At 42.1% G+C, this 24743-nt stretch overlaps 1 protein-coding gene across 11 annotated transcripts in view; it reads left to right on the top strand.

The window, feature by feature from the left end:
• Gtf2i (general transcription factor IIi) overlaps window positions 1–24743 on the top strand; it is a 94802-nt gene that overhangs the window by 16425 nt on the left and 53634 nt on the right. For 9 of the 11 annotated variants that reach the window (XM_046422794.2, XM_058572215.1, XM_046422793.2 and 6 more), the window contains exons 2-6: window positions 14856–14959; window positions 18470–18608; window positions 21883–22017; window positions 23217–23400; window positions 23564–23592. In XM_046422794.2, coding sequence (XP_046278750.1) covers window positions 14861–14959; window positions 18470–18608; window positions 21883–22017; window positions 23217–23400; window positions 23564–23592 — 586 coding nt within the window. In that variant the 5' untranslated portion in view covers window positions 14856–14860. Of the gene's footprint in view, window positions 1–6440; window positions 6567–14855; window positions 14960–18469; window positions 18609–18772; window positions 18792–21882; window positions 22018–23216; window positions 23401–23563; window positions 23593–24743 lie in introns of those variants that run through there. The other 2 variants (XM_058572214.1, XM_058572217.1) reach the window with 2 other exon arrangements.

Below are 24743 nucleotides of genomic sequence, written 5' to 3'. Positions count from 1 at the left end.
TGTTTCTTTAGCAGTTCTGCGTACTGAACTCGGGCGTCCATCCACTGCCCTGTCCCCAGTCCTTATTTTTTTAAGTTTTAAGACAAGGGTTTCAGTAAGTTGACCTGCGTGGCTTTGAATTTGGGATCTCCTGCATCAGCTTCGAGTAGTACCTTTGGCACCTGGCTGATGTGCCTTTCCCCCCCCCCCCCCCATTTAGGGGTACCAGGGATTGAACTCAGGGGACTCAACCACTGAGCCACATCCCCAGCCCTTTTTTGTATTTATTTTGACACAGGGTCTCACAGTGTTGCTTAGCACCTCATTAAGTTGCTGAGGCTGGCTTTGAACTTGGGATCCTCCTGCCTCAGTCTCCCAAGCCACTGGGATTACAGGTGTGTGCTGCCTTGCCCATCTTGAGGTGCTTTTTTATTTCTGTTTCTATTTTAGAATAGTTCTTCAGGCTTTGGTTTCATGCTCTGGACCTCTGAAGGCTATTGGGCAGGCACTTTATAGATTGGCCCTTAACTTGGATTTGTCCATTTCTTATTCATGATTAGACTCTGCTGAAGCATTTTGGGGTGGGATTATTAGTGTTTTCCTGTAGTCTGGGGTAGGACACAATATCTGCTGTGTGGAGACTTCAGTTAGCTTGGCTCCTCAGTTAAGATAGGGTGTCATGTTGCCCTTTGTTAATGAGTGTTTTGTGTGGTGATATACAAAATGAAATGTCTCTTGTGTTTTTTTTTTTAAGAGAGAATTTTTTAATATTTATTTTTTAGTTTTCGGCGGACACAACATCTTTGTTTGTATGTGGTGCTGAGGATCGAACCCGGGCCGCACGCATGCCAGGCGAGCGTGCTACCTCTTGAGCCACATCCCCAGCCCTCTCTTGCGTTTTTTTCCTTATTAGAATTGAGGAATTCTACTTCTTTTTCTCTGAGAGCAGGGAATTTGGGGGGATGGTGGTGAAAGTCAGTGCACGGACTTAATGGATTTAACTATTATGGTTATTGTCTGAGTCCTAGAGAGCCTTCCTGTTTTCTGAAACTTAAGTATTGTAGATGATGAGATTTGAAAAAATATCTAAAATGGGATTGAATTTTACAACCTGGTTTGGCCTTGAAAGTGCTTGAGGAATTGAGCATCTAGTGAGGTAGATCCAGATTCTTTTTATTTTTAATTTTTTTTTTAATAAAAAGAGTCCCTCAGCCCCCCAGTGTTTTCATCTGTTAATAACTGTAATCAAAATGGGTAATCAAAACAGATGTTTTAGAACTGTATTCCCAGCAAAGAACACCTAAAAAAGATGGTAGCTTTCTCTGTAAATTTCTCACTTTATTGATCATTTCTAGTGGTTCCATTCCCAGAACCACTTTGTAACAGAGTAATATTATCTCCTTTTAACATGATCTGACCTAGTTGTTTTATTGCCTTTAAGAATGAATCTCCCAGCGGCTCAGAGGCAGAGGCAGGAAGATGGTTGGTTCAAAGCCAGCCTCAGCAATTTAGTGAGGTGCTAAGAAATTTAGTGAGCCCCTATCTCTAATAAAAAAAAATACAAAATAGGGCTGGGGATGTGGCTCAGTGGTGGAGTGCCCCTGAGTTCAATCCCTGGCACCCCTCCCCCGCAAAAAAAATCTCTTCTGCATCATCTAATACAAGGTTCACATATTTATCAAAACTAATAGTACAGGGCTAGGGATGTAGCTCAGTTAGTAGAGTGCTTGCCTCACATGCACAAGGCCCTAAGTTCAAGCCCCAGCACCACACGCACACCCAAAAAATAAAAAACCAGTACTGTCCTCTATCTTCATTTTATTTATATATATATATTATATATAATATATATATAATATATAATATATATAATATATATATAATATATATATAATATATAATATATATAATATATATAATATATATAATATATCTTCATTTTATTTATTTATATATATATAATATATATAATATATTATATATATATTTTATATATATATATATTATATATATATATAGTATTGTTGAGTTTTAGGTGGACATAGTATCTTTATTTTACATTTATGTGGTGCTCAGGTTCCAACCCAGTGCCTTTTGCATGCTGGCAAGCGCCACAACCCCAGCCCCTCTGTCCTCATATTCCATTGCTCATAGAGCCACACCTGAATCCGGGATCTGTGTTACAAGTATCTGAAGATGAGGTTGGTGGACTTTCTGGCCTTGGCCACTGTGTGCTGTAGTGTACTCTTACAAGACCACACACACCAACCAGCAAGTTTCCTAAGATAGCACCTTCTAGAATTGATAATGGATTCTGAAGAGTTCTCTGGCTGGGAAGTAGCTCAGTGATAGAGCCTTTGCCTTTGCCTGGTGTGCACAAGGCCCAGGGTTCCATTCCCAGAACCACAAGAAAGAAAAAGGAATTCTGTGATTTTGGACGATTGCAATAGCAAGTTTTTTTTTTTTTTTTTTTTTTGCTGTGGTCCTGGTAGCTGCGCCCAGGATGTGTGTGCTGGCGAGAGCTCGAGCAGAGCTGTAGCCTCATCCTCATGGTTATAGAAAAGTCTGTCTTGCACATTGTCAGGCACATGTCAGTCTTCTGTAAACATGAAGAGAGTAGGTTAATTTCTTTCCTATCACTCAAAAGACAAACCAGTAGGATCAATGAACTACCTTAAATATTTTAAAATTTAAAAAATTGTTTAAAAACATTCTACAAAATTACCAAATGGACACTGAAGAAATGGAAGTATATTAACTAATGTTTTAAGGATGGATAATTTCCTTTTTAAAAAAATTTTTTTTGGCCTTTAGTACTTTGTACCTATAAAGGTAGAACATGGAGCTAGCTATTAAGTACCATTAATTCCAGAGGGAAATGTTTTCAGCACCCTAAAAGATTGCTAGAATATAGTATTACAGGATAATTTAAACTAATTTTAATGAGCAGGGCACAGTGGTGCTTGTCTATAATCCCAGCTACTCCTGAAGTTGAGGTAGGAGGAGGATTACCAGCTCAAAGCCAGCCTCAGTAACTTACCGAATCCCTGTCTCTAAATAAAATATAAATGCTGAGGATGTGGCTCAGAGGTTAAGTGCCCCTGGATTCAATTCCTGGTACTAAAAAACAAACACCCCTCCCAAAAACCCCCACAAATTTTAATGAAACTGAGACCTTTTTAGGATAATGTCAGGTGAGTGGAGTTAGATCCTTTTCATTTTAGGCACCATCTTAGGAAAAAATATGGAGCATTGTAGATGAAGATTAAGATTTTCTTTGGGTGCTCATCATTTTGAAGCAATGACTTTCTTTTATAAATAAAGGTTTAAAATTTTTAAAGCTGGGGCTGGAGATGTGGCTCAAGCGGTAGCGCGCTCGCCTGGCATGCGTGTGGCCCGGGTTCGATCCTCAACAGCACATACAAACAAAGATGTTGTGTCTGCCGAGAACTAAAAAATAAATATTAAAAATTCTCTCTCTCTCTCTCTCTCTCTCTCTCTCTTTAAAAAAAAATAAAATAAAAATTTTAAAGCTTAAACTTCCATTTGACTTTACTGTAGAATTAAGTGATATTTGAAGTTATTTTATTCTCACTAGTGATGTTTCTGTTAGTGGAGACAATTCAAGAATATTTTTGTTGAAACTTGGCTTTAGTGATGCTTAATATAAATTGAATTGGTAAAATTTAAGTTTTATAGTTTTGCAAAACGTAACTAGAGACGAGACCTTGAAGAAGGAAGACAACTTGAGGATACCAGAAAACCAAGGCATTGTGGCCTGCCTTCCATATTGGCCAGGAGGAAGGTATTGCCAGTACAGGAATATCATGCGACATTTTTTTGGAGTAGAAGTCAGAACCTTCAATTTGGATGAGATTTTTCTGGCAGAAATCTCCTCTCCCCATTTTTTTAAACCCTTAAACCTGTTGAATTATTTATGGAATTATGAATATCATACCAGTCTTTTTTTTATATACTTTTTTAGTTGTTGATGGACCTTTATTTTATTTGCTTATTTATATATGGTGCTGGGAATCAAATCCAGTGCCTCAACACGTAGGAGGCAAGCGTTCTACCACTAGCTACAACTCCAGACCTCATCACCTGTCTTAAACAGTGTCTTTTGTCTTCCTTCTGTGGACAGTGTCTTAGTGGTAGTTATTTTAGCTAATTTTGAAGACTTTGTCAGTGTTAATTGAGAAAAGCATTGAGTTCTGATATTGTTCTAGTGCAAAACATTGAATTAGGGTATTTATGATTTTTCAGTGTTGAAGTTTATCTCTCCACATTTAAGTAAATATGCAGGATAGATCTTAATTGCTTATAATAAATAAAAATAACAGAAAACTTAACAGTCTGCAGAACTTTGTGTAGAAGAAAATGAAATCACGGTGTTTGTGAGCTATTTAAATGCGTTTCCTACTAGTTGGAGTGGGTCTTCAGTTTAGATGGTGAGTACAAGATTTTACTAATTTAAATGACTGTTTAAACTCATGGCTGTTTTTATTAAAGGGCATAATGTTGCCTGACAGTTGCCTGTCATCAGTGTTTTATGACATACATGTTCATATATGTGATTGGGCTGACATTCCTAATTTTGTCTTCGAACCAAATTCCTTTTTCTTAAAAATTCTTTTTAGATAAACATGACTGTAGAGTGTATTTTGGCATATGTACATGGACTATAACTTATTCTAAGTTTGTTATCTTTATACAACATGATTTATGTTGATATATTAAAGCACTCTTCATTGCCCACTGTAATATTTGCCTTATGGACAAAAAGGAAATGAACTTTGTTGCAACCATGATGAGATGCCATGAATTTAGTATTATATTTCTAGTCACTATAAATTATTCACCTCAGGTTCATTATTTTTTAAAAAACTGACTTTTATTATTATGCATGGCAATTTGGAAATGGACATGGATTCTGATTCATTTTATAAAATCAAGTATATGTAATGTAGCATGTTAATATGTAACAGTAAGATTTCCTGGACTGGGCTTGCTTATTTATAAAATACTAGAACAAAGAGGTTGATTTATGATTGTTGTAAATCTGAAATGGAAAAATGTTTGTTGAAAATAATATATGCCAAAGAAATACAGCATGAATGTTTAAGGAATTAAAAAAAAAATCAGTGTCATGGTACCTCCTCATTTACCAGTCTAATGTGAAATTTGTTTTGAGGCAGAAATATATTGAAAATTAGAAGTATTTTAGAGAACAGCATGTTCACAAATATTAAGAACCTCAGCTTCTGTTAGTTATGACGGTGTGTGAAAAATCTTCAAGAGTGCTCTCCTTTCGCTCATTATAAAATCCTTTTTTTTTTGGTGTTTGGTATTAACAGCAAGGATTGATAAATTAAAACAGAAGTATAGTCAGATAAAAAAATCGATATGGAATTAATTATGGGCTTGTTTTGAGGTACAACAGATCAGATCAGCAAGGACACGATAAACCTAATCCCTGGAATGGATCTCCACGGAGAAATCCAGGAAGGTCTTGGAGAATGGCCGGAGTCTGTTTCAGAGATAGAAGAACTCACCACATCTATTAAACACTAGCCACCAGCAGAAGAACCAGCAGAAGATGAAGAATGGCGTGGCAGCAGGCCAACCAGGCTCATCTTTGAAACTCATAAAGGAGAATTAAAATCAAAGTAGGGAAAGAAAACACGGAGTAAAAAAAATGGGTAATGGAAAAACGGAGGCAATTGAATAACCGGGACAGGAGGCGCTGGGACTGAGAGCGCCGTCCTGCCCCAAGTCCCAGGGACCTGCGGCCAGCTGTGGCCTGGACTTGTTAAATGGAAGATTTCAGAAGGAGTCCATTCTTAAGTCCAGCCTCTGGTGCAGCAGTGGGTGTTGGGAGGCAGCCCTGGCCTACCTGGGGTGGCACCACTGCCAGGGCCCCTATCCAGTGTCACCCAGGTGTCGCCGGCCTTGTGTTCCAGTAATTCTCCTTCACTTTTAACGATGGCGCCCAAGCTCAAGAGCACCCGGGCCGGCAATGAGGATGCACCCAAGAGGAGCCGCAAAGTGCTGCCACTGAGCGAAAAGGTGAAGGTTCTCGACTTGATCAGGAAGGAGCAGAAGTCCTATGCCGAGGTGGCCAAGATCTTCAGTAAGAACGAATCCTCCATCCGGGAAATCGTGAAGAAGGAGAAGGAGATCCGGGCCAGCTTCTCTGCGGCCCCCCAGACGCCAAAGTAACGGCCACCGTGTGGGACAAGTGCTTGGTGAAGATGGAGAAGGCGCTGAGCCTGTGGGTGGAGGACATGAGCAGCCGGCGCGTGGCTGTGGACGGCAGCGCCCTGCGCCAGAAGGCGCTGAGCCTGTACCAGGACCTGTGCCAGGCGTCCCCCGAGAGGCGCGACGGCGGGCCCGAGAGGAGGCCGTTCACGGCCAGCAAGGGGTGGCTGCACAGGTTCAGGAACAGGTTCCGACTGAAAGGCCCAAAGGGTGTGTCTGCCCAGGAGCAAGCTGCTGGCCCATTCCCCGCAGAGGGGGAAAAGTTGTTAAGGATAGAGGATGCCACCCAAAGCCAGTCTCCCGCTGTGATGAGAGCAGGCAGAAGGGTGAGTACAGTGCCCCAGGTGTGCTGAGAGGAGAGGCCGGTCCATGTGGCTGCTTGCTGTGGACTGTCCGCGTTAGCCTCCTGCTGTGCCCAGTTCCTGCCTCACAGTAGGTATGCTGAGTAGGAGGAAACAGGGGGGCTTGGTACCCGGGGAAGATAGATGCAGGCCTCTCTGGGGGTCCTGGCGCGCACCCCTGTTGATAAGGGTGACTTCTGGTGGTTTTTTTGGGTGCCTATAAGCGATTTTTCATCCCTTTTCCTCTTGATAGCAGTGGCCTGCTCTGCCTTCTAGTCCACGGGGCTGTAGCTAGCCTGTCAATCACAGTATATCCTATGCAGTCTTGTTGTGACTAGCTACTGGTAATTGGGATTTGGGTAGGCTCAAGACACAAATGTCCAGATCTGTTGTGGAAAATTTAGCAGGAAGATGTAGTAGTCTTTTGCCTGGAATCGCAGTACAGTAAACTTAAAGATGCATGCAGATGTCACGACTGGTGACATCTGCAGAAGTGAGGCCCTGTGGGGAAGGAGTGGAGAAGAGTCTAATGATATATTTTTGTTCTTGGATCAAGCTGTGTGTGGGGTCAGTGCAGCCTTTAGATATAATTAAATGAAGTAATACAATTTCCCTTTTTCACTTGAGTTGGCTTGAAATGGGAATATATAATCCTGTAATCCAAGATTGATAGTTCCAATTCATAGTGTTTTACGGATAAAGAATATGGAAGGCAAGGTTCTCAGAGTTGTTGGGGACAGTCATTCTTACTGAAATAATAACTAAGAATATTCTAAATTTCTAAAACAAAATTTGTGTGAAATTACCAAATAATCGCCAAGACAGGAATTTTGAAGGAAAGGTTGGTAGTAAAAGGAAAATGAGCTGGGTGTCGTGGCACATGCCTGTGACATGGGTGACTTGGGAGGCTGAGGCAGGAAGATTGCAAGTTCAAAGCCAGCCTCAGCAACTTAGCAAAGCTTGGAGCAATTGTGAGATCCTGTCTGAAATAAAAAATAAAAAGAACTGGGGATATGGTTCAGTAGTTGAGTGACCCCGGGTCCAATCCCTAGTACCAAAAAGTAATAATAAAAAAAAGAAAAAAGAAAAAATGGAAACATAGCTCAGTGGAAAGCATGTGCTTAGAATGCACAGGACTCTTGTCAGTCTCCAGTGTGTGTGTGCAGACCCACAAGAGAGAATGGGAATTCAGATAATGGAAATGGGAATTACTTTTACATGTTCACGTGAACTTGTTTTGAAAGCTTTTTCGGGTGAGAGGCTCAAAGCTTAGAGCCTGCACAAAACTCGTGGGTCAAATAGAAGTATCTTCTCTTCAATCAGATGAGACCCTAGAGAAGCATATCAGTTGCATCCTGTTTGTGGTGTGGGACAGCAGCTCTTGAGTGCCGCGGGGGCTGGGATCATGGTGGTGATTCCAGGTTGGTGGTGGTCCCACACCTGGATGACCTTCTTTCCTTCCAGACATTTTGTTTTTCCTGTGCTGGGGATCAAACCCCGGCCCTCACGCGCATGCCAGGCAGGCATTCTACCACTGAGTTAAAGCCGTGTGTGTAGACACATGGGTATATATACACGTAATCCACAAGTGCGCACACAACATTTGTGTGTGTGTGTGTATATAATTCTTTTTTTAAATTTAAAATGATCACACAGAATTGAATTGAAGATATAGGCATACATGGGAATAAGTACTGGGAACCACCCAAAGCAGCAGAAACGGACCTACAAAGACTTGAGATTTTGGAATTACCAGAGACTATAATTAACCTTATTTTTGTTTGAAGAAATGGGACAGGTTTGAAAATCTTTAGGGAGTAGCAAACTATGATACATGATGTGTCAGCAAACAGAAATCTTGTAAATGAAAATTACAAGCAAAATTAAAAACCTAATGGTTGATTTTTAACGACAGAGTAATAAAGATGAAGAAACAGCTGCTGAGATTGTGGCTCAGCGGTAGAGCGCTCGCCTAGTACGTGTGAGGCCCTGGGTTCGATCCTCAGCACCACGTAAAAAAATAAAATAAAGATGTTGTGTCCAAATACAAGTAAAAAAAATTTTTTTTTTTTAAATAAGATGAAGAGAGAATTAGTGAAATGGAAGTTAGAAGAAACATGGTTCACTGTAGAGAAGAAAACATGAGAGAGAATGAACAGGTAAGAGACTTAAAGGGAGAACTGACGTTTAATCGAGTCTCGTTGTAGGTCAGGTAGTAGAAAACGGGAGGTCTCTGTAGAGCGGATAGTTGGTGTGCCATACTTGACGAAGGGCAGTAATATTTTTTTTTTTTTTTTTTTTTTAAGAGAGTGAGAGAGGAGAGAGAGAGAGAATTTGTTTTAATGCTTATTTTTTAGTTTTTGGCGGACACAACATCTTTGTTTGTATGTGGTGCTGAGGATCGAACCCGGGCCGCACGCATGCCAGGTGAGCGCGCTACCGCTTGAGCCACATCCCCAGCCCAGGGCAGTAATATTGAATAAGAAGAAATCCACACCTTGACACCCAACGCAGCTGTATAAAACCAAACACAACGAAAGCATCTTAATAGCAATGAGTTCTGTTGGGAAGGCTGAGGCAGGAGGGACTTGTCAGTGGCAACAGTGGAAGCCAGAGCACACCCGCCAGAGACAGGGAAGTAGTTGCCAACCAGGTTCCTATTCAAGAAAAGAATCTTTAGCAAAGAAAAATAGAGTGTCACGAGGAGGAAATTCTAAAGAATAAGCTTCAGGCAGAAGGGGTATCTGAAATACAAGAAAGAACAAGCAAAGAATGTCATAAATGTTTTAAAATCTTAAATGAAAATCAAATTGTTTAAAGAAACAGTGTTTCATTAAAATACATATACACGAAACTGAGTAATTAAGGAGTTATATCCACTAATAACTATTAGGATCAAAAGAAGGAACAAGGATTGGATTTTAAGAGTCATCATCAGACATCAGTTTGGTAATGGACTTAGGACCTAAGTAGAAGATGAATTGTCCAAGAAGAAATGCAAATATGAAAAAGAGATTCATGTCAGTAGTAATGAGGCATTCATAGTGATTAGGTCATAACTCTGCAAAATGTTGGAGAGACTGATGGAATCAATATGAACCAATATGTTTAATCATTTCTGCTGGCAATATAAAATTCTTGGCATCTTTTGAATTATGAAGGTGCATGCTTTTAGGTATTGAAAATTTTAAAAATATGGGAATAAAAAGGCCAAGGTAACTTCACTGAGGTGTTGGGAGACTGGTATAGTCCCATTTTGTTAGGTGGTGTGGAGATATGTAAGTGGTGCTTTTCTGGGAGGAAGAAATCTACAATCTGGCAGGTAGCAGGTGTAGTGGATCCTGGAGGCCTGCTCCTGACACTGAGAGTGTTTGGGTTCTTTGGGATTTTATTAATTTATATTGAGAATCTGTGTCCCACAGTATGTCCTTAGCATACTGTGAAACATTTGTTCCTTTTCTCAAGGAGCCTGCCCACCAGGTCTTTTTCCCGTAGGTGCACTCTAGGACCAGGAATCCCTGGAGGTTTTATGGGAAGAATTCATGGGAGCTGGGCTGGACTCTGCTGGCTTATATGCCCTTGTTTGATCCTTTCACTACAATTTCCGGGGTCATGAGGATTTTTATAAATGTATTTGATAAAGTTTAATCTCTGTAGTAGTCCAATAAAGCTTCTTGTGGTGATGAGAGTGTTCTATATATAGGTACATGTGGCTTCTGAACACTGAAACTGGCCAGTGCCACTGAGGAACTGAACTGTCATTTAATCTTAATTTAACTGACTGAAGTGGCTGTCAGCTGACATGTCTGATAGGTCATCTCTGGACCGGATACTCTGGGTTGTTTGTTGATGACTGATTTTCTGCCTTACACAGTGAGATCACCCCCTCTCCCTCACCACCTCTCCATTATCAAGCTGCGCAGTGGGACAGTGAGTACCTTGTGTTAAGTACTGAGGAGCTGAAAGCCTGACACTGTGCTTACCTGTGAACCATCTTGGCTCAGTTTCCCTTTCTATATTTATTTATTTTTTGGTACAAGAGATTGAACTCAGGATCACTTAACCACTGAGCCACATTCCCAGTCACCCCCTCCGCCCCCTTTTTTAATATTTGTTTTTTTTTAGTTGTGGTTGAACACAATATCTTTATTTTATTTATCTGTGTGGAGCTCAGGATCGAACCCAGGGCCTCGCATGTGCTAGGCGTACGCTGTACCACTGAGCCACAACCCCAGCCCCCCTTTCTATATTTAAAAGAGAGCCTTGCCTGGAACTTTCCATCCTCCTGCCTCAAGTCTACCAGTAGCTGGGTTCACAGATTACGGGCCACCGTGCCTGGCTGGGATCCATCTTTTTGTATTTAAGGTTTTATGGAGTCCACAACAGTTTCCTTGATTTTTTTTTTCCTTTTTGTTCCAAGGAGTTGTTGATGAAGTTCAGAATAAAAATCATGCTAGCTGCATTTCTTCTGAGTGCAGAACAAAATGCCCCATTTTTCTTGCTTTAAATTTTTGTTTCATGGGCTCTTCTTTGATTTTTGGCAGACCCAGAGCCTTTAGGTGCTAGGCAGGTACTCTGCTGCATTCTCAGCCCTTTTTATTTATTTTGTTTTGAGACAGGGCCTCACTGAATTGCCCAGTCTGGACTCCAGTTTGCCTCAGTCTCCTGAATTGCTGGGGTTACAGCTGTGTGCCACCTTGTCTGGCCAGCCTCTTGTTTTCCACCACTGAGCTACATTCCCAGCCCAGACCTTTCCTTTCCTCCTTTGCTGTGCTAGGGATGGAGCCCAGGCCTTGTGCCTGCTGGGCAGACACTGTGCCACTGAGCCACACCCCAGTCCTTTGTGTTTTGAGACGGCATCTTGCCAAGTTGCCCAGGCTGGCCTCAAACTTATGATCTTACAGATGTGTGCCACCTTGAGGCTTTCCTCTTGTATGTGAAGTGGAGAGAACATTCGAAAAAGGTGAGAGGTGAAAGGAACTTTCCTGGTAAGTGCTCGATCAGGTATTTGTCTACACAAGAGGCAGTGAGCGCAGCCCCTGCGGTTGAGCTGCAGCTGGTGGTGTGGTGAGCTCAGAACCAGCTCTATGGCTTTGGTTCTTGGAGGACCAGAGCATTGTGCTTGCCTGCTGTGCCCTCTGGGGAGTGCTGGCTGGCAGATTCTGGGAAAGAGAGAGGGGAAATATAGTTAGCTGCCAGTGCTCCATGCATGGTCCCAACTGAGCCCTCTCCAGGGAGGTGGCCTCTTGGGATCGGCCAAGAGCAGCCCAGTGAGATTCTGTTGTCACCCGGTGCACCATGAGGAGAGTGGACAGCTCTGAGCAACAGGCCGCCTCCCCTGTCCCCACTGAGCTGGCACCTCCAAGGTGCTTTCTTTCTTGCTGTGACTTGGCCGTCTGGCCCCAGGAGTTCCAGTGATGGAGCCTGTGTGTGCCCTGAGAGAAGGGAGACAACAGTCGGCAGAAAGTTGTCTGGTTTCATGTGTTGACTCTGGTAGTGGCTCTGTGACTTGGAGAATCACTGCATTTGTAAAATGGGAACACATCTCTCTTTTCTCTTGCTGGGAAATTAAAGGAAAAGTGAGAATATGAATAAATATGTGTTTTCAGAAATAATGACAGTGTATTCTAACAAGTGTCTTATTGAAAAGTAATAGGCCTTTGATGTCTGTTTTGACTAAACCATATTTTAATACAACTTACTGAGGCTTCCTTATCCAAGAGAAAAGAATTCGGCTTTCCGGGATCCAGCCACTTGCCTGTCTGAAGCATTGTCTGATTCTGTCTCTAGTCATCCAGTGCACCCATTTCCAGAAAGCAGAATCTTGTTTTGAGAAACAAAATTACTTCTATTTGTCCACAGATATGGGGGAATAAGTGTCAGTTGATTTTTATTTGTTTATTTGTTATACTGGGGATTGAACCTCCTGGGACTCCACTGCCGAGGTACACCCGCAGTTTTAATTTTTTGTCAAGACAGGGTCTTGTTATGCATTGAAAGCTATCCTTGAACTTGAGATCCTCCTGTTTCAGCCTCCCAAGTCACTGGGATTATAGGTGTATGTCACTGCACCTGATTTTTATTTTAAAGATATATTTCCTAAGTATGTATTCTTCATTATTTGTTGAAGCCTAAAGTCTGACTTGGCAGTTGCTTCTTTTGGTAACAGGTGTTAAATCTGGATTGCAGACTTCAAGGAAACAGTTCGTTCTTGTGGGATGTTTGACATGTTTTTAGGCCAAGGTGTATGCCCGCTCCCAGCAATGCCAGTGCTTGTCAGGGTCCTCTGAGTATTGAGGTTTGGTGTCAGATATTCAGGTGTTTCCAGTGAGCTATGTACATGCAGACATGTTTTTAGATTCCCATTATGTTTCTAGTCTTTTAATTTTTCCATCATCCTTGTATATTGTTTTATTTTATTACTTGATCTGGAAAATTGGTTAATTTAACTAAAATGCAAGAAATAGTTTTAACACGCGTCTAATTTACATACTATTTATAGGAAACCAGATTTTAAAAATTGTTTCAGATTTTGCCTTCGAGTGTGTTTATGTAGGTTTTTAATTTTACTTTGGTTAAATATACATATTGTAAAAGTTTGTGTGTTCACTTTTAGTGATCGTACAGTTCACTGGCATTGAGTGTATTCATGTTGCTAGGGAGCTGTCACCACTGTCTTATCTCAAAAGCTTTTCATGGGGCTGGGCTGGGGCTCAGTGGTAGAGCGCTCGCCCAACATGTGCAGAGCGCTGGTTCCATTCTCAGCACCACATTTAAAAAAAAAAAAAGCTTTTCATCATTCCCGACTGACGCTCTGCCCCTGTTAATCAATAACTCCCCTTTACTGCCTCTTTCACCTGCTGGCACCCACCATTGTTTTGGAGTGGGGTACGGGGAATTGAACTCAGGGGCACTTGACCACTTGAGCCACATCCCAGCCCTATTTTATATTTTTTTTAGAGGCAGGGTCTCACTGAGCTGCTTAGTGTCTCACCATTGCTGAGGCTGGCTTTGAACTTGCTGTCTTCTCTGCTTCTGCCTCCTGAGCCACTGGGATCACAGGTGTTCGCCGCTGTGCCCAGCTAACCCCCCATCCACCGTTCTTTGAATTTGAGTCTTCCAGTCACCACACATATAGAAGCTGTCCTGTGTCTGACTTAATCCGCTCACTAGTGCAGCCCTCCCAGGACTTACTGTGTGGAAGGCTGCATCAGACTGCCTTTTGAAGGCTGAGAGTAGTGCTCCCTATCTGCATACGGCACATTTGTTTATTCATCTCTGTATGGACTTCTGGGTTGTTTCACCTTCTGATGGTTGTGAAAATGCTGCTGTGAATGTAGGTGCATGTAGGTGCTGGAGCCCCGGTGTTCAGTTCTTGTGTGTGTATCCAGAAGTGAAGTTGCTAGATGATGTGATGATCCTCTCCATCTTTGTAGGAACTGCTAAATTGTTTCCCACAGCAGCTGTGCACCCTTTTACATTGCAAGCAAGATGCATGAAGGTTCCCATTCCTGCATGTCTTTGCAACAGTTCATATTTTTTAATATGTTGTGTTTTATGGTTTTTACATTCATCAGAGGATTTTTGCTAATACAAAAGTATCAGAAAATGTTTCCTAATGAGAAAAATAATCTTTATGGTAGAAGACACTTAGAGTTCCCTGAAGCCCCGCGGATTCTTTCTTTTCTAGTAAAAATTTCACCAGACTAGCCACTTCACCCACTCCTGTGCACTGCAGGAGGGGAGGGCAGGACAGAACTTTGTGTCTCTTGCTGTTTGGATCCTGGTAGAGTGTCCCCGTGTGGGAAGTTTCACCTCCTCTTCTTTCTCCCACTGGGAGAATTTTAACCAGTTCTGAGCACCTTCTGTTTTTTTTTTTTGTTGTTGTTGTTGTTTTTGTTTGTTTGTTTTAATTAGTTATACATGACAGTAGAGTGCATTTATGCACTTTGATATTTAAAAATTTTGTTGGTCCTGGGGGATTGAACGCAGAGCCTTGCACATGGAGGCAGGTGCTCTGCCTGTCACTGAGCTGCACCCCAGCCCAGCTGGGCGTCCTCGGGATTTAGTCTGGGTGGGATGCCAAGCTGAGTTCATGGAAATAATTAATGGTAGATGGGATGTGAAGAGGTAGGGTCCCTTTGAGGTAAAAGCTTTGGGGAAAGTAGATGACTGAAGAAGGGAAACTAAGCAATTGGTGGCCACCTCACAGCTCTGAAGTGTGCTGAGACCCTGGTTTCTGTCACTCACATCCATGTTGCTTCTTTTGCACAGGGATCATGGCCCAGGTAGCGATGTCTACCCTGCCCGTTGAAGATGAGGAGTCTTCGGAGAGCAGGATGGTGGTGACCTTCCTCATGTCTGCCCTCGAGTCCATGGTGAGGTGGTCTGTGGTTCTGCCATAGTTGGATAGGATTGGTCTGTTGGATAAGGTGGATTTGTTTTCTATAAAACATTAAATTTGATTTTAAAAAGAATAGTTTTTTTATACTTGTTATAAATTTAAGCTTTTGAAACCACATTTTATTACTGAGCTTCAGAATGTCCTTGAATATTTGTTTACATTTATTGCCAGTTTTTGTGGACGATCCATTGTTTTGCAAGTGTTAACTTTGAATTTATTCATAATATTTGAAATTGTTCCAAATAAGTTCATGGTGTGTGCTGCTGGTGTTTCATTGCACCTGTGTGTGGGTCACTCAGATCTTGGGCCATAAGGCCAGTAGCTCTTCTCTGTCTCATCATCTTGGTTATTATGCATTTACACAGTTGTTTCTGTTCTGCCACTGTCTATTAAATTTTGTACTGTGTGCTTTTTTTTTTTTTTTTTTTAGGGTGGTGGTGGTGGTGGTGGTGGTGGTGGTGGTAGTGGTGGCAGTGGTGGTGATGTGTGGATTAAACCCAGGGCCTCACGCATGCTAGGCAAACACTCTACCACTGAGCCACATTCCTAGCTCATGTGTTAACTCTTTACTCAGGTTTTTTTTCTACCACACACAATTATAATGAAATTTTAAGTATATTCTTGCTGTGTTTTTATATTTCTAGGACAGTAGATGTACATGTACAATTTTTTTATTATGTTTTTATAGGCTTATAGCTGGAGAGAAAATATTTGATTCAAAACACATCAGACTTAGGTATTTCTGACAAACTAGAATGAAATATTCCAAGCTGGAAGAAGTTGTGCATTTTCCCTGTTTTAAGTGGCTGACCACCACCAGATACCTCACAGGGCTCAGTTGATAGTGTTAGTGTATCATCTTTTTTTTGGTACTGGGGATTGAACTCAGGGGTGCTTAACCACTGAGCCACATCCCAGCCCCTTTTTAAATATGTTATTTAGGGACATGGTCTTGCTGAGTTGCCTAGGGTCTCACTAAGTTGCTAAGGCTGGCTTTGAACTTGTGATCCTACTGCCTCAGCTTCCTGAGCTGTTGGGATTATAGGCTGTGCCATTGTCTCCTGCTGGTAGATTCTCTTTTGTTTTCCATTAGGGCATTGTTTTCTTCCTTTACTGTTTTTTTTTTTTGGGGGTGTGTGTGTGTGTATGTGTTGTGGTATTTGGCATTAAACGCAGGGCCTCATGTGTGCTAGGCAAGCACTTTACCACTGGACAGATCCTTAGCCCATTCTGGCTGGAGGTGTATTTCAGTGGTAGAGTACTCACCTAGCATGGGCAACGCCCTAGGACTGATCCCCAGCACCACAAGGAAAAAATTAAAGTTACCTCTTGAAGAAAAGTAAGAATGGTGTATGGTCATATGCTGTAACTTCATGAACATCACTCCCCAATTTTTTTTTTTCTTCTTTCTGGTAAGGTTTCTTTCTGGATTTTAACCCTTCATCAGTTCCCTTAAACTACCCCTCCAGCTAAAGCACTCAGTTCTTTATACCCAGCTGTTCTAGTAAGTTCTTTTTTGGGGGGGTAGTGGTAGTAAGGATTGAACCCAGGGACACTTTACCACTGAGCCATATTCCCAGCCTTTTTTTTTTTTTTAACTTTTGAGACATGGGCTCACTAAGTTGCTTAGGGCGTTGCTAAATTGCTGAGGCTGGCTTTGAATTTGGCAATCCTCCTGCTTCAGCCTCTTCAGCTGCCGGGATTATAGGTGTGTGCCACTGCACCTGGCTGAACTAAGTATTATGTAGAAATTACTTCCACTTAGAAAATTAGAGATTGATTATTGTATAAACCAAAAACAGAAGAAAGCTAGTTTTTAATAAATGATACTGAAACAATAAGCTATTAGGGAAAAAAGCTTCAGTTTATGGAATCATCATGTTTCAAGGTAAATTCTAGACTGAAAAATAATTACTCTAAGACAAATTTGAAATCCTGATACTGTAGAAAGATGGGCAAAGGATATGATAGTTTGCAGAAAATTAGACCACAATACTCATTAATTTTATTACCAACCAGAGGAGTATTGGTTATGATATTAGGATTTTTAGCATAGTTGCACACTGGCATTTGGTAGAATGAGGTGAACCTTCTTAGAAAGCAGATTTCAGTAGATGGTAAGAATCCTGACAGTGTTTATGCTTCCAGTGTTAGTTCTTGCTCTCTTTCATGCCACTGATTTTTTTTTTGGTACCAGGGATTGGACTTGGACACATTACCACTGGGCTACATCCCCAGCCCTATTTTGTGTTTTATTTAGAGACGGGGTCTCACAGAGTTTTCTAGCGCCTTGCTTTTGCTGAGGCTGGTTTTGAACTCATGATCCTTCTTTCTCAGCCTCCCAGCCACCAGGATGACAGGTGTGGGCCACCGCGCCCAGCAGTGGCACTGATTCTTGAGAAAATTTTTCAAGTTGCATATGAATGTTTTCTTACCAGATTATTATTGCAGTATTATTTTTAGGAGAGAAAATGGAATCTAGCTGCCTTTTCAGTAATGTTAGCACTAAATGAATCATGATACATCTGTAAAATGGGCTTTTTTGTGTGCTTTTTGAGATGGATATTGCTGTGTTGTCCAGGCTGGCCTTGAACACCTGGGCTCAAGTCAAGTTGAGTCTCTTGCTTCAGCCTCCCAAATTGCCATGATCACAGGTACCACCACCAGACCCTGCGTATAAAGGGTGCATATGAAGTTAGTAGGTAGCATACCCACCTCGATGTGGTTTCAGTTGAGTATGCACTCCTAAAAATTTCTGGAGGTGAAATTCTGTAGTGGGTGTTAATGGAGTGGGATTTAGAACCCCTGACTTCCTATTTCAGGGCTGATGCCATTAAATTCTCACAGTTGCATTTAGCTTTAGAGTCCCCTTGCTCATCTCAGCCCTTGCCTTTGTAGGGTACCCCAGCTCCCAAATTCCTCCAGGGCTATTCCTTCATAGCTCTACCCACTCCTGCCTCTCCTGTACCTCTCAGATGTGATGGAGAAAATTCCCCAGCAAGAATGTATGCAAATCTCTTTTTTAAAGAATCTCATCTATAGCAGTTTGCAGAATATTTCTGCTTTTTTCCTTAAAAATTCTTGTGTTTTCTTCTGCTTGGAACTAGTTATGAAAATTACCTACAAAGATAGGTACATTAAAATGGAGACACTTCTGTATGTGATATTAGAGAGGAATTTCCCTCCCGATTATGCATTAAAAGTTTTTATGATGGTTGTGGTGGCACCTGTAATCCCAGCAACACGTGAGGCTGAGGCAGGAGGATTGCAAGGTCAAGGCCAGCCTGGGCAACTTGGCAAGGTCCTGTCTCAATATGAAAAATAGGAAAGAAACCTGGGAACTGTAGGTCAGTGATAGGGTACCCTGGGTGCCATCCCCCTCACAGGGCAGAGGACGGTTTCTAGCACGAGGTCCTTGTGTCCAGCCTGCAGACACTGTACTCCAACAGCTCTTGACGTACAGCGTTCGCTGCTTGTGTTGCAGTGTAAGGAGCTGGCCAAGTCCAAGGCGGAAGTGGCCTGCATCGCGGTATACGAGACAGACGTGTTTGTGGTCGGAACCGAGAGGGGTCGTGCTTTCGTCAACTCCAGAAAGGATTTCCAGAAAGATTTTGTAAAATACTGTAAGCAATGTCTTTTTTTTTTCTTTAGTATCTTGTAAATTTTAAATATACTTATAGGTAAGACATCATATTTTCTTTCTAATGCAGAAAGAGATTCATACAAAAAAAGCAAAACCCAAAACAAAACCTTCCTGACATGTTTATGGAAACATTTCAAGATGCTCAAACTGAATCACTGACATGGTAATATATTGGTGCAAATACTGAAGAGTTTAAGAAAAATGGTAATTGTTTGATGTACTATGTTCCTAGTGAGGCATTACTCTGGATTGTGAGAACACATTAGAAAGAAGGTGAAGTTCTGAATTGGTTAAGTCTTTTTTTTTTTTTTAGTATTTTTTTTTAGTTTTAGGGGGGACACAATATCTTTATTTTATATTTATGTGGTGCTGAGGATCGGACCCAGTACTTCATTCATGCTAGGCTAGTGCTCTGCCACTGAGCGAAAACCCTGGCGGTTAAGTCTTATTCAGATAAGCAGGTCCCCCCTTCCTCCCTCCTCGCCCCATTCCCTAGACCCAGGGCCTGGCTGGTTCCTGGTGAGCTCTGCTGCTCAGCCACCGTTCAGCGTAAGGGGTTTGTTCCGCTCAGCTCTGAGGTTCAGGCCTATGCCAAGATGTGGCCTTCCTTTGGCCCTTCCTGCTGTGGTAAATGCCTGGTGTGTGGGAAACAAGTGTCTCAATGGAGCTGAGCCTGAGCGTGGAGCAGAGTGAAGCCGGGCTCCCCATACTGCCCACATCGCCTGGTAGGCGCTCCTGACTGTGTCTTCATGGAGTTTGTCTTCTTTCCCTTCAGGGGCCTCAGGGAGCTTGTTTGACTTTGGAGTGAGAACAGTAGCAAAAGTTGTCAGAGGTGTTAATCCTCGCACACTTGCACAGTGTGAGTGTTAAGTGTTCAGCCTGCGTACATTCACGTGACAACGTGTCTTAAACACAGAAGGAGGAGAGGAAAGGAGGGAGTGCTCACAGCCAAGCACAGGCTCTGAGATCCAATCCACAACACCTGTGGCAGATCAGGAATGAATACAAACAGGTTTAATTTGTTAACTTAGGTGCTCAATTGCATTTTTAATCCTTTTCAAAAGTCCAAAGAGTGTAGACCAGTGGTGGAATGGAACACTTGCCTGGTATGTGGGAGGCCCTGGATTCAATCTCCCATATCATCTCCTCCCCCCAAGAAAGATGTGTCTAGGGCTGGGGATGAGACTCAGTGGTAGAGCTTTCCCTTGGCACGCGTAAGGTCCTGGGTTTGAACCCTGGCAAGCCCTAGGGGGGGGAAAGCATACAGCCCATCACTGTATGTATTTTCACTCCCAGTTGTAATTCTGATCTGTCTATTTTTGACACCAGGGATTGAACTCAGGGGCAGTAGACCACTGAGCCACATCCCTAGCCCTATTTAGTATTTTATTTAGAGACAGGGTCTTGCTGAGTTGCTTATTCGCACCTTGTTTTTGCTGATACTGGTTTTGAACATTAAGGGCTCGATTTTATTTATCTATTTAAGTTTATACTGATGATGCTGTTTTGATTGGTGCTTCTCAGCTGCCATCTGCCCATGAGTGCTCTGATCTCACTGCGGCTGTGCGTGTACTCTCTTCCGCATACATCCTTACTCCTATGGTGCTTCAGGGGCTAGCTGAGGATTAGGGTTATCTGCAGCCCTTTGGTGTTCGCACCACTGAGGACATCCTGGACATCTTTGGTCCCCTCCCTCTCATTTCCTGACTCCAGATCAGAGGATGATAAGGACCCAGGACTGTCTTCACCTCCTGATTGCTCCCCAGAGTAAAGAGATAGGATGCTATCATGCTTTTTTGAATGTTCTGAAGTAGATGACCCCCTGCTTTGTTTCCCAGTGACATCATTATACTTCTTGTTATTTTTTGAGACAGTCTCATTAAGTTGCTTAGGGTCTTGCTAACTTTTCAAGGCTGACCTTGAACTTGATCTTCCTGCCTGGGGTTACAGGTATGCCCCAATACACCCGTGACCTAACCCCTGCCCTTCCCCAGTATTTTCTGGCGAATTTTCTTTGGATATCATTCTTAAGTTCCTAATGCAGGCGGTCTTTTTCAATTTAGGATGGAGTTATGTCCCAATAATCCCATCATAAATTGAATGTATTGTTAAGTCCAAACTGTCTAATACTCACTACACACCCAATTAGTCCAGCCTGCCTTAGATATGCCTGGGGCACTTAGCTTGCCCAGGCCACCCCACTGGGCAAAATCCCCTCACACCAAGCCTGTCTTACACGAAGCATGATGTATTCATGTCGTTTATTAAACACTGTATTGAAAATGAGAACTGGAGTGGTGGTTTGGGTACACTTCCGTGCCCTTAGAAAGGTGAGGAGTGGAACACCAGGAGTCTGCGTTTGTTTTCATAACAGGGTTTTGCAGATAAGGAGCAACTGAGGTCTTCTGAAACCTAATAAATAGGACAAGGAGTCAGTGTTAGAAATTCTTCAGGAGAGTTGAGTCCCTTTCCTAGTATTTAGAGAAGTGATGTCCAAATAAATATATGTCACGTAATTTTAGTTTTCTAGGGGTGACATTAAAATTAAGAACTGAAATTCATTTTAGTGATTTTTTAAACTAATTTTTTAGTTATAAATGGACACAATACCTTTATTTTATTTATTTTTATGTGGTGCCAAGGATCAAACCCAGTGCCTCATACATTTTAGGCAAGTGCTCTACCACTGAGCCACAGCCCCACATTTTTGTGATTTTTTTTTTTAATGTAATTTTACTATCTAAAGTATTATTTCAACATGGAGTGGAATCTAGACCTCTTGAGGAGGTGATCTCGCTGTAGCTGAAGGCTGGAGCCGGGGTGCGTGCTGGCAGGCCTGCCTCCCCTGCTGGGCACCAGCCCGCGTCCCTGAGACCCGCTGTGCTGGCGCTCACCACACACCCTGGTCTCTCCTGCCACATCCTCAGTGCCATGGTATCTTGTGGACTTGAGTTTGACTTTGCACATCTAGAATTTTTTTGTGATGATTTAGATTTTTTAACTAATAAATTATTTATCTTTTTTTTTTTTTAAAACCGCTAGTAGCTAATGTGCAGTATTTTTAGTTTACGCTTACATCAGAGTTGTTTGCCATTTCATATGAATTTCATGCAAGTCTTCTAGGTTTTTATTTTAAACGTTTCCTCTTTATCCTTGTCTTCATCGTAAATGTTAGAATACAGGAAAAATATTCCTACTAGCAGCCAGATAGTGGGATGAGAGTCATGGCCTTCACGTCACCCATTGTTTTCCAGGTGTTGAAGAAGAAGAAAAGGCAGCTGAGATGCATAAGATGAAGTCCACACCTCAGGCCAGCCGGATGAGTGTGGACGCCGTAGAGATCGAGACGCTCAGGAAAACAGTTGAGGACTATTTCTGCTTTTGCTATGGTAAAAGCCATGCCCCTTGATTTTGTAAGACACATCATGTGGGAGTTTTCTAAATGGTAGATGATGTCCTTGGCTCAGCAGTTCTTGCACACATTCTTATAGATTGAACAGGTTGATTCCCAGATATGAGGTGAAAGTAGAAACAGCATTTCTTTGCATCTCCATTTCTCTGGGTGTGCAGCGCTGGGGACAGACCAGGGCCTGTGCATGCCAGGGAGGTGCCGTACATACCACTGAGTCACATCTCAGACCTCCATTTTCTTTTTGGTACTGGGGATTGGAACCAGGGGCACTTACCCACTGAGCCACATCCCCAGCCTTGTTTTCACTTTTTATTTTGAGAAAGGGTCTTGCTAAGTTACTCAGGGCCCCACTAAGTTGCTGAGGCTGGCTTTGAACTTGTGATCTTTCTGCCTCTGCCTCCCAGGCCCCTGGAACCTCTGTTTCCATTTTCAAGGAACCCAGAATCAAGTGTAGCTTTTAGAGTTGTTCCTTTTTGACAGTAATGCTGATCTCCCCAATTTCCTGCAAAATCGCCTTCTGTTAATCATGTGTTCTGCAAAGCACGTCAAAGGAAATAGTCAAAGGGGGGGGGGCGGTGTCGGCAAAGCTGCTGTGTAGATTGAGTCTTCAGTCTGGGGCTCATCACTGGTCAGCACAGACAGGCTGACAGATACACCTTCTCGGTTGTATCTGTAGTTTTATTTACCTACTTATGGGTTCAGAATATTAGCTGAAATTTTTCAAGTTATCTTATGGAAATAGTTGGATTTGTCAGGTTTTTATGTCCAGAAACTGAGTTCCATATGACCAGAATGTGTTAAACCAGCATGGACCATCTTATGACAGAATATTGCAAGAAATCAGTCATTTTTGCTCTCCTTTTGTGTAAATTTAGGGTTAAATTTCGACCCTTTGGATGTGTAAAACTAACAGGACTAGGACCCTGTCGTATTTCAAAGTAATTTTATAATGAGATACTACAAAGTGTCACGAATGCTATTTATTAGTTGGTGATAAGCTTTTTTTTTTTTTTTTAAGAGATTTTTTTTTTTTATTTTAAGATGGACACAACACAATGCTGTTATTTTTATGTGGTGCTGAGAATGGAACCCGGTTCCCGCCCCTGGTGATAAGCTTTTGATAGTTTCTTACTCTTAGTCATTTAATGATGTTTATTTTCTTCACTCCTTCCTCAGGGAAAGCCTTAGGCAAATCCACGGTGGTGCCTGTCCCGTATGAGAAGATGCTTAGAGACCAGTCGGCTGTGGTAGTGCAGGGCCTTCCAGAGGGAGTCGCCTTCAAACACCCTGAAAATTATGACCTTGCAACCCTGAAATGGATTTTGGAGAACAAAGCAGGGATTTCCTTTATCATCAAGAGGTGATGTGCTTTCCTCCTTCTGGCCCATCAACAGTTTATTCACATAAAGTTGAATATTCACTTCATTTTAATAGTTTTTAAATTGTTTAATGCAGATATCTATATTTGTGCTTTATAAGACTCTTGTGTGCTCATACATGGTTTGTGTTTTGTTCTAATGCAGACCCTTCCTAGAGCCAAGGAAACACTTGGGTAAGTGACTGCTTGGTTCACAGGACAGTCGACTGGGTCTCAAGGTCCCCTTTGCCAGATCTTGATACATCATGATGCTTTCTCCCTTATTCTCTTTGAGGCTGTGGTTTAGGACACTTGGGAGTGGTGTCTTCTGAGTAAACAGTGAAAGATTCATGAGCTGAAAAAGTAGAGGCTAGTTTTATATTTTCTGCTCATTGCTCTGTGCTGGACCAGGTTTTATGTTGGCAGTGGGTAAGATCGTCTACTGGATCTGTTCCTCTTGCTTGGAATGTGAGTGGGACTTAAATTTACCTTATGTTCATTGAAATGGCAACGCATCACTGGGTACCGAATCGGACAGCAAGGAAGATACAATTGCGTACAGCATTAAAGCTTTTGAGTGCTTGGGATTGGGTTGTGGCTCAGTGTTAGTGCACTTGCCTAGCATATGTGAGGCACTGGGTTCGATTCTCGGCACCACATATAAATAAATGAAAAAAATAAAGATCCATCAACATCTAAAAAGAAAATTAAAAAAAAAAAAAAGAAAAAAACAACTTTTGAGTGCTTGTCATCTGCTGGAGGGACACGTCCAGGTGACAATTGTGGTGAGAAATAACATTCCCCACCAGGTGCCGGTCTAGAGGAGCACAGCAGAGGCAGGATCCCTCACAGTTCAGCAAGGGCTTCAGTGAGGGCTGGGAGACATGCCCGGGAGAACGAGGAGGAGTCCAGTAGGACTTCCTTTAGGAGCATGTGGCCATTGCCTTTGAAGAGAGACTCCTCTTGCCTCAGCTTCCTGAGTTTCTGGGATCATAGGCATGGGCTGTGGGGCCAGTTATTTCAGACTTTTCAAAAGTTAGATAACCTGGGGCTGGGGATGTGGCTCAAGTGGTAGCGTGCTCGCCTAGCATGCATGAGGCACTGGATTCAATTCTCAGCACCACATAAAAATAAAATAAAGATATTTAAAAGAAAAAAAAGATAACCAATATCACTGGAAACCTCTAACAGAATGCAAAGAAAGAGTCGTGTGTACATACTCACATATGTATTTTGTTCTCTGTTATACAATCTTTTAAAATATTTTTATAATGGTGAAAAACGATTAATTTTGCAGTACTAGGGATTGAACCTGGTGGCACCTGACCACCGAGTTCCATCCACAG

The sequence above is a fragment of the Marmota monax genome, unplaced genomic scaffold (genome assembly GCF_021218885.2).
Source record: "Marmota monax isolate L192 unplaced genomic scaffold, Marmota_monax_Labrador192_F-V1.1 WCK01_AAM20220418_F8-fsc00237, whole genome shotgun sequence".
NCBI classification, from domain to species: domain Eukaryota; kingdom Metazoa; phylum Chordata; class Mammalia; order Rodentia; family Sciuridae; genus Marmota; species Marmota monax.
Note: the sequence above shows the minus strand (reverse complement) of the source record. Positions and strands in the feature narration are given on the sequence as shown.